Here is a 10,424-nt window from a genome sequence, read left to right as displayed (position 1 = left end):
AATTATATTAATACAACATATTGTGAAAGAATTATAATAGAAATACTGATTACATACTTAAAAGATTTAGGCTTGAAATCATTCCTAAAGAATAAAGCTATGATCATGGCCTAACATATTGGTTATTAAGAGCCTGTACTCCTTAGTTATCTGATTCCAATAGTTTGAGGAAATTTAAGAGGAACGTTGGACTCTATTATATTAAATACACACAAATGGGCTCCATCAAAGGCATTCACTAGAATGTGAGTGACTTGACAATCAACACACCCCTGCCAACACAACTGATACAAGCACAAAAGGGAAAGGAAGCAACTCCACTGGTGAGGGGCAAATCCGTGGGAGCTCTTTCCCTGGAAATCCAACACAGGACAAGCAGGAGTATAAAAGCAGCAGTTGTCACCATTTGTTCACAAATCAAATGATTCAAGGTAAAGAAAGCAAACTCATAGAGTACTCATACAATCAAAAGAAAACCAGAATAAATTAATACAATATATACACTTCATATACCCAATTTCAGTTTTGTTTTTTAAAGCAGCCTAGGTAGCTTTCCCCTCTGCCAGATACAAAGAAGGCCTTGAGAAAGAAAAGTAATTCTTTCAGTTGACATGTACAGAGCAGACTAGAAGTAGATCTGGAGAAAAGTAATTACCATAACATGAGACCATCTGAACTGAAGATGTTTGATATCAAAGTTGTACCTTATATTTCTTTTCTACAGCTGCACAAAGCTATATCCTTTCCAAAGCTTCCACATTTAAAAAGGTGATGTTTCTCCTTACTGTTACAAACATCTTTAACCTCTCATATTATAATCTGACCATTTGATGCCTTCTGAATACTGTAAATGGTCTAAAATAATATGATCTCACTCAGCCCAAACGAACTTACCATTTCAATACTGCAGCTGGGTATTGGGAGGTAAGTACAGAAATAAGCAATAGAATGATGTGACAAAATTCCAGTCTTTTCCTCTTGGATGACAAAATGCGAAGGACAGACTATCTCTTCCAACTTTTCACAAAGCAGTTATTTATTTATTTGTTTGTTTTCTGAATGAAAGTCTGTATACCACAGGCTGTAGCAAATATGATGAAAACCAGGGAAAGTGGTGATCTATTTGCTAATACAATTCAGCAAACCAGTACTCCACTCAGAACTTAACATGAAGGTATCACAAAATTAACCTCGGTGACCCTATAAACACTGCTTCCCGTCAGGTTCACCCCTGAGATGTCAGCCTGGAAGGCTTTCCTCTGAGATGTGCTATCTTCTCAGCTATTTGAAGACCAAGATCAATTTATATGAGGAAAATGCATTGTCTTTGCTGCCAAACACAAAACCAGACCATTTAACAGGCCTCTAACTTCCTCTCCCCGTTCTTACTAATTCATTGCCAAGAGTAAGCGTAGCAAAGGCAAAGACAACCAAACACAACACAGCCCGTTCAAGGGCTATTAACCAACACAAATACTGAGCAGAAGTAGTATTTCTTAATAATCTCTAAATACCTTCCTCAAGGAAGATGGTGAGGAAATCCTATTGCTTATCTCAAGTACTTTTATAACCTGCATCAAAAATCACATCTAAAAAAACCTCACAACACAAAACAACTTTATTCTGTGCAATATCCTGGTGGTGCTTGAGGGAAGGTGTTCTTGGACCTGGAGGTCAAGGCTCCTACCTCCAGTTTTGCCAATAGCAATAGGAGTGAGTCTGAGGCACAGACTTGAATGATTTGTTCCAAGTCCCACAAGAAGGCTGGGGTGGAATACAGAACTGACTTGCCTTTCCAGCTATGGATATAAGGATGCCATCACGCTTCCTCCTCTCAGATACCATACACACCAGCCCCAAGCAGCAAAGGTGAACTTGCCAACTTCATCTCAAACTTCTGGGAAAGGTTATGTCTCCCTCAACAAGACAACATAGCAGAGATGTCTGAGTACTCTATTTCACAGAAAAATACAATGTGTCCCAGAACAGTTACTTATGCAAATTTACATGCTGTGAATTAGCCGAGGATGAAATTACTTTTTTCAGAGTTATCACCTGCAATGTAGTTTCTTTTTAGCCTTCCTGCCATCTGCTGTACTATATATATATATACATACATACATATATATATATATATATATAAACCAGGGGAAATGGCACTTTTAATGCTACTATATTGTATAAAAATAAAATCAAACCCAACAAAACCAAACCACAAACCACTTGTTACTTTTACAATATTCTAGAAGCAGAAGATTTTCAGATAGATAAGCCCAAAGGGTGAGGGACAAGAGAATCAAAGCCCTATACAAGAATGCCACCTTGGCTCCAGTTAGGTTCTTGACCTTTAAAAGAAACAAGGAAACCCCAAACCAACAAAAATAAATCACTCTCAACAAAGTAAAAGCACCTTTACCTAAATTCCTACATAAACCACATTTCTATGCAGAACAACTGTTTATTCAAAAGGTAAATATATATGTTTAATTCTCTTTCAAATGTCAACAAGAATCAAGAGCTACCAGTGTTCCTCGGAGAACAAGCAGTAGTTAAAATTTCTCTTGCTGATGTTCAGAAACAGTATGTTACATCTTTGAACCAGCAGTTCCCTATTGCACGTAACAAATTTGCTCTCCATTTAAGCACCTAAAAGCCTGGTACCTCACTAAATAAATTAAAACAAATCCAGTTTCTTCAGTAACCATCTTCAACATACATATCTTGGTAAAGCAACATTACTGCAAGCTTTTAATAAATACAGTAAGAAAAGATCAGTGACTTCGCATTGGTGTTCTGGGGTTTTTGGTATGCAGGCTCTAAAAATCACTTTGTGTAGTATATTAATGAAAGTGTCCCTTCCATAAGTCAGTACATTTTGCAGGGAGCAACTAATCTGAGATACAAATTTCAGTGTAAGGCTGTAAGAAGCTTCTTGCTGAACCTGAACCAAATGTGCCTCTCAAGGTGCTGAGGGCAAAGCCCCAGGGGCTGAGTGGGAGACCATTACAACGAGGCATTCTCAGGCACATTTGGAATTGGCTTAACCTTCCTGATTCTGAAGGGCTTCTTTTGTGTGTGTTATGTCAGAGGAACAAAATTGCGCAACCCTGATCATTTGGATGCTGCATCATTCCCAAAGACGTCCCTGTCCTCCCCCCACCCTACAGACATCTACCCTTCCTTCAGCAGCAGCACGAGACGTGGGGCAGCTCCCTGCAGTACAGTGATATCGTGGTTGCTATTTACAGTAGAATTAATGCATCTGTGCCAGTAGGGCAGAGGTCTTATGAAAAATATATACAATATGGTCATTTTTAGCCAGATTAGGATATAAAAAAATTTACTCTTCAAGTCCCAACTTTAAACAAAGAACAGTTCAGTCAGAGGTCTCCAACCCTCCCGAGTATGTTAGAGTACATGACTCTAACGTATAAAAACAAATATTTACACCTCCATAAAGTACCAAAGAATTTTTAAAAATGCCTAGTAGCTCTCAGCGTGCAAAGTCAGCAGGAACTGATTATCCAGGATGTTCACTGTTTCTAGAGACAGTCTTGGAATCAAGCATTCAGAAGCAGAGTGCAAAAGACTCAGGAATTATTTCAGTCCATTTCTTTTTGTTGCTTGTGAGCCTGAGAGCGTTATCCAAACGCTTCTTGAAGTTTTGTTGGTCCATAGGACAGATACCCTCTAAAAACACTTATCAAGCTAACCTTCAGCTTAGTGCAAATGCAGAAGTCTTCTAGGATCTGTAATCTTTTCTAACAGTGTGAGCCATCCAGTTCACTTTAGTAGTCCAACTTTCCCGGAGTGCTTCATCAAACTTTTGCTTAAATTGTTTTAGTGCTTCTTCCTCACTCTTCCCTAAGGCGAGAGAGTCCTAAGACAACAAGAAAACAAGTACTGTTAGGAATTTTAAAAAACACAGTTAAAACCTCTGTCATCTTTCAACACAAACCACATCCTGGTTAGTCCTGTTTTGACACTTTTTCACCTTTTCGTTGAGCCATCAGTGTACCATCAGTGGTACTTTCTGGGTTTAAAGATAAAACTGAAAAAGAATTAAGCAATTGATTTTCACCTTTATGGGTCTATGCTTGTGTATGAGCCAAGATGGATACACCCCTGAGAAGACTACATTTAAGATGCAGGGATCCTGAACTCATGAAAGGAACAGTTTCCTTTGAGCACTAGGACTGACTATAGACCTTGTTCTATAGAGCTGAAAAAGAAAGCTTTGAGGACTGTGTGGAAATCTTGGCAGAAATGCAAAACAATTAAAACGTATTAATCTTGGAATCAAAAATTCACATCCTGGAAAAATGCGAAGTCCTGCTGAGCTGTAAATCTTACTTTACCTTGAGATACTGGATGTCCTTGACAGAGGTCAGCTCTGGAAGCCCTGCAGTCAACATCAGTGCAAAGAGTGTAATAAATAGGTTCCCGTGTTTCCGCAGGATCAAGTAGGCTTCTTCACAATACTGCCGGAACCTTTGTGTCCAACATGCAATGAACACAACATGTGAGAAATTCCACAGAGGACAAAGGTATGTAACAATTTCCAAAATTCGTTATCTGGTCTAGCACACATATTGTAGGAACACAGGAACAGAAAGGACAGAGATGTCTGCAGAACCTTTAATGCATTCTCACAGACATATCCTGTGGCTCTGCAACAAGCCCTTAAAACATCAGCACAAAAGACCACCAGCTGTTCTTCAGAAAGAATATGCCAGTGTCCCATCTCCTGAGAATTTGGTAGGTGAAATTCCCTCATGATCCTATTGAGTGGACCTACAGTGGAAAAACAAAAGCTCTATAGCAGTCCCTTGATATCAACCCAACCTGTCCCTAATCTCTATCGTCTGGATTATGAGCACATGGCTCCATGCCTGTCCAAGCAAGGTCAGGATGGGGTAGCACCCTGAGTGTGCACTGATGGACAAGAAGGGCAAAAGGGAGCCTGTTCCTAAGGCCAAAGCTTCACCTCACCTGAACAACAGTCTGTGGCACCCTCGCCTAGTGCCCAGTGCTGCCGAAGGCAAAAAAAACGAGCCCAGCAAAACCTGCCACCTCCTGCTGTGGGAGGTAGAACTGCATCTTCCCACTGCAGAGGTGCAGCTTCTGGTTATGAAATACTCTGTATGTACGTTCTAGCTCATGTAGAGCAGCAGACAGGACAGTAAATGCATGTTAGGACACCACACAAGTGCAAATGTGCAAACCATACCCAGATAGGTTCCTGCCGTGCTGGAAACTATCACCAGAGATCATCTTGGTTACAAAGAGATCAAAGTAACACTCACCGACCAAATTTTTCAGTGTTCCCTGTTTTTCCTTGTTGAATAACATGAATGAAATCGTAGGTGAGTATGAAAGGTACCCGTTCCCTTTTAATTCCAAACTTGGACTTAAAGTTTCCAAGAATATGCCCAAAATCTATGTGAAAGAGCTAAAAAAAGAAACAGAATTGGAAGTTAATTTCTCCAGTGAAATATGTCACTTTTCTAATATCTCTGCAGGATGCTGGTATTACGAATAGTTATAACTCCTAATGCGACTCTCCACAGCCTATGGTTTCAACCCTTGGGGTTAGTTTGAAAACATTTCAAGATTTAAAGTCAGTGATAATTTCCACGCTCTTATGAGTGGCCACTGCAGCAAATCAGTGTGCAAAATATTATCTGAGGTTTACAGTGCTGCTGTCTGCCACTAGATGTCTCGCTGGCAATATCACCCAGAAAAATGAGCGCAAGGATGAGCCCACAAGGCTCATCATCATCATATCCAAGGGCTTCCCACATAAAGACAGAGGCAAAGCCAGCAGAATTAAGTTAATCTCAAGGAACCTGTGGCAGTTCTCCCATTTTAGAACCAAAGATAAGGGCATTTCAGCTTTCTTCCAGTAGGTACAAACTTAAATGAATACTGCAAATGTCTGTAAAACTCTTACTTTTATAACCTTTACTAGTTTTATAGGCAGAATAATTTCAAGTAAATCAGACAAGTTTTACAGTACAAAGCAAGAAAATACATGTCTAAGAGCTCACCCAGGTGCTCAGTACACAGCATTGTGCTGGTACTGCGTTCCACACTGAACATTTCTGCAGGGCTGAGCTGTCACTTCAGGGAAACTGCACTGCTCCAAAATGCAAAATTTTTAAGGATGGTATTTTGCAAGACACTCTAAGATTACTTTTATTCAATGAATCTGAACCGTTAACAGACCTTTTGAGTGTTCTGAAAAAGCTCTACAGAACAGCCTCTCTTGATATAGAATTGCTTATTGAATAGGCACTGGTCTGTCCTTCCACCAGCATTACATTTCCTCTTCTTGAAGCTTTCTTCAATTCTCAGTGAACAAAGGCAAAACTTCTAACCATGTGTGAATTTAATTTCACCAAGAAATCAAAGAAATTACAAGTTCTCAAGACAATTCTTGCACACTGTTATTCTGCCCAGGGAAAGGATTTTTACCTGCCCGTTTTTTCTGACCATGATGTTGTCACTGTGTCTGTCACCAATTCCCAATACATAAGTAGCTACACAGTAGCCAGCACAAGACAGAGTAAATTCTTCAATGGCTCGATCCAAGTCATCTCTGTAACCACAAAGACAAACAATATTAATTCACACTATTGGTAATTCATGTCATGCCTTGATCCCAAGTAGGATTTTTGCTTGTATAAACCACAAGTCCATTAGGATGCTGCAAAACCAGGCTTACTTGAAAAAAAATACTGTAAAAGTAGCTGTAGAGAATAGGCAAGAAAAAAGGCAACGAGATCAAGACTTGAGACCCACGTTTGTTCATTTTGCCAAATCTAGTATAACTCAACAACATGCAGTGAAAATGCTGCAAATGCCAGGAATCCGAGTCAGAATTTGACATAATATAAAAATAATTAGCAACAAACCTGCCAGAAGAACCATACCTCTCTCAACATTAAAAGAGAAACTTAAGAGGCATTTTGTAGCTCATACTATAGCTGAGAAAATAACTGTAGAAATTACCCTAAATTGTATTCCTTCAGCCAGTTCAGGAGCGCGTCCTTGTTGAAGGCAGCAGCTGCAGCAACATTGCTGCTATTTAACTGAATGTCAGCAATGGTTTCTGAACTAGAAACAGCCTCAATAAGGCCAGAGTGATCTCCAGTCGCCAAACAGCCATACGGCAATATCCTGAAAGGAAACACAGAATCACGTTAAAATCAGATATAGCAACATGTTTCTTTAGTGTATCGATTTTCTGAGAGGGCTGAATACTCACACTCATTTGAACAGTAAAGCTCTCAAACGTCAACATACACGAATTGCTTGTGAAGGTAAAATACCAGCAATACATTTAAAACATTGATTTTTCCTATTATGTACATATATGTAAAAAAAAAAGAAATTTTAGGAAGCCTAATTTTTCCCAGTTACTTGTACTTTCACGGGACGACCCACAGAGGGAGCCCGATGTTTGCATTTGTTAATTCCTGCCCAGGCAGACACCAACACACTCCTCCTCATTCCAGATAAATCACTTCTGTAAACGGAAAAAAAAGGATCTTACCCTTTCTCCTCTTCTTCCTATTTCAAATTAAAATGCTAGAAATCCTTCTAAATATAAACATATAAAATGTTTCCCAACTCTTACAAAATTTAAGCATAGAAACCCAATGAAAAACAAGAATACATCTCAACTTGCCTGGTATCTAAGAACATACCTGTGCATTCATATACTGTGACTAGTAAAAATATCTCCAACAACATCACTGCATTACAATAAGACACAGCTAAGGATACCAACTAAGGAGAGATGTGTCTAAACAGATAAGTGTTTTCTCACTCTAGATGCTCAAAAAGCTAAACAGAATGCCAACTCCCCATGGGATGGGAGCTCAGTGTGAGCAATGGAAGCTTATAGCAAACTCTTCAAAGGCACTGCATCCCAAATTGAGGTGTCTGTTCTCGTGCCAGGCATCTCAGGTGAAGAATATTATCTCAATTGTGGTTGTGAATCCAGGTATAAGAGAACAGATGCCCACAAAAATCTAACTGCAGTACACAAGCTATAGACTAGCACTCACTAACTTACAGAGCTGTATAAAACAACTGCAGGACATATTAAAATTGATGTGTGTGCATATATACATACATATACATGTACATATATATATCTATATGTATGTATGTATGTATGTGTATATATATATATATATATATGAAAAAAAAGTACTGCTGGTGGAGCTGTCACTTTTATTTATATATAGATATTAAATTTCATTGCTACAAAGCAGAACCTCATCTCCTAACTGACACAGCCTGTTATCCCAAGCCATAGACAGAAAATAAATAAAATTCCATACAAAATTAATCACATTTTTTGCCATAATAGCTATGAAGAAACTGAGCAGTTTCTCTACCTCAGGGATAACACACAACTGAAACAGCAGAAGCTGCAGTAACTACATAGTCTGGGACTCTTCTCTACTGGCAACAAAGCAAACCAGATTCAACAGGGTATTTCGAGAACACTCAACTTCAAAACAACAAAAGAAGTGCAGACTTGGAACCTTCTTCCCATTTCTATTCTGATCCATGTCCCAGTTCCAGCCCAGTAGGTCTCACAATGAACAGAATGGTGTCTGTAACCACCCAACGGCAGCGTCCACGACACAAGGAAGCACAGCCCATCCTTATCACGACATGACAAATGTGAGCCAAATATTGCCAGGTTAAAGTGCACGCTGGCCTTCTTCCATGGCATTTCAACCCACCCTACTTGCAGCTTAACTGGGCACAGGTCCAGCAACTTCCCCTTCAAAAGCAAGCAATGATGAAAGCCTTCAGCCCCTTGAGGGCTGTGTGCTTATAACTGGAGGAAAAAACATCCTTGTCAGAGAGACGGTTTGACAGGAGTCAAGTTAGGGACAAATCCTCTGGGCCCTTTCCATCTCATCCTGGTCTTTCTGACTTCAACATCTGCCAGCAGGATACACTCCCTGCTTTTTAAAGCCAGTGAAATCCATGGACAGATCAATACTGCAGTCCTGAGCAGGACAGAAAATTTTCTCTCCACTCCTTTAAAACTGTTCTTTTTTTCAAAAGTTTAATTCTCCAAAGCAGTATCCTTCCAAATACACACCAAATTCTGGTAATTTATCAACATATTCTCTGTAACTTCAGGTCCAATAGTTTAAAAAAGATGACATCCCTTGTAGTTGTAACAAATACATTTTCAGCATTTGTGCGAATTCTGATTTCATTCATACACATCCACATAACATCAGACCTCAATCATAAGGGAGATGAAAATGAAACCCCACAATAAACAGGCATGAAACAAAAAAGTACTTTGGAGAACATCCAGAAAAGTAACCAAGTATTAAATACTTGTATGACAATTTACCACAGCAAAAGTGAGTCAACATAGATCAAACTCCAGAAATTCAGAATTTTCTGTTGCTCTGTTACTTTACTAGTTTTTCCCTTAACACACCTTTGCTGCTCTAATACAAGTAAAGCAGTTGAAACACTTATGCAAGGATTACTTTCTTAAGAGGTGCAACACCCCAGACCCCACAGCATCCCTGGGAAGACATGTTATGCTCCTCTGCTGTGACATGGATTTGTAATAGTTTAACGTTCCTCATGGAAATAGCAGAATAAGCTGTGTAATCTACTGTGAGTATGCCCATACAGGACTTCACAGGCAGAATGTGTAACTTGAGGAGTTGTAACTTTTCAGGGGGTTTGAAAGTTTTTCTGTCTCGAAGTTTCATTTGTCATTCTGCAAATGCAGACTCTACTGTTTAACTTAACAAGTTTGTTCCCTAACCTGCCTACATTTAAAGTACAAGAAACAACTAGAAAGAAACCACAGAAGAACCTGAGGAAGTTTGGCTGCACATACTTACTAATGTCTTAGGCCAACTATTTCCTGCTCAATTTTCAGGTGATAGTCTGTCTTAGAAATGAAAACGTGTGGGAATTAACAAAAAAATATGCTTTTTTGGTATTTTCATTTCTCTCTGCTGTTTGACTGACTGAGGTTTAAGGTGAACTGACCCTGAGCCAGACTCCTCTGAATGTCAGAGCAGTGTTTATCTGGGGTGCTCATGGCTGGCTCTGTACTGGGAAGCAGATCAATCTGCACCTCAGGTTTTACTCAGCTGTGCGTGCACAGTCCACCCAGTGCCAGCTCAGGACCTACTGGAGCACTGCTGCATTCTCCTGCACAAACAGATCTCCTATTCCTTACTAACCCTGCCCTGGCTGTGTTGTTCAGTCAGACCTCACACACAGGAACCCAGGCAGCACAACACACACGTGCAAAAGGCCAGTTTACCCCTGAGACACATTAGTTGACAGTTAAACAAACAAACAAACACTTCCCCTCCTTCAGCTTTGCAGATCTCAAAATCAATATATATTCG

General features: G+C 39.6%; 1 protein-coding gene across 5 annotated transcripts in view; it reads right to left on the bottom strand.

Moving 5' to 3' along the window:
* Positions 1 to 3,614: 3,614 nt before the first annotated feature.
* The window catches only part of PIK3CB (phosphatidylinositol-4,5-bisphosphate 3-kinase catalytic subunit beta), a 279,429-nt gene continuing 272,619 nt past the window's right edge, over positions 3,615 to 10,424 (bottom strand). For all 5 annotated transcript variants that reach the window (XM_027686271.1, XM_027686270.1, XM_027686273.1 and 2 more), the window contains 5 exons: positions 7,015 to 7,182; positions 6,478 to 6,601; positions 5,307 to 5,452; positions 4,359 to 4,491; positions 3,615 to 3,880 (listed from right to left, as the gene is read on the bottom strand). In XM_027686271.1, coding sequence (XP_027542072.1) covers positions 3,743 to 3,880; positions 4,359 to 4,491; positions 5,307 to 5,452; positions 6,478 to 6,601; positions 7,015 to 7,182 — 709 coding nt within the window. In that variant the 3' untranslated portion in view covers positions 3,615 to 3,742. The remainder of the gene's footprint in view (positions 3,881 to 4,358; positions 4,492 to 5,306; positions 5,453 to 6,477; positions 6,602 to 7,014; positions 7,183 to 10,424) is intronic.

This window comes from Neopelma chrysocephalum, unplaced genomic scaffold (assembly GCF_003984885.1).
Source record: "Neopelma chrysocephalum unplaced genomic scaffold, ASM398488v2 Primary Assembly neopelma1_70, whole genome shotgun sequence".
In the NCBI taxonomy this organism is placed as follows: Eukaryota; Metazoa; Chordata; class Aves; order Passeriformes; family Pipridae; genus Neopelma; species Neopelma chrysocephalum.
Note: the sequence above shows the minus strand (reverse complement) of the source record. Positions and strands in the feature narration are given on the sequence as shown.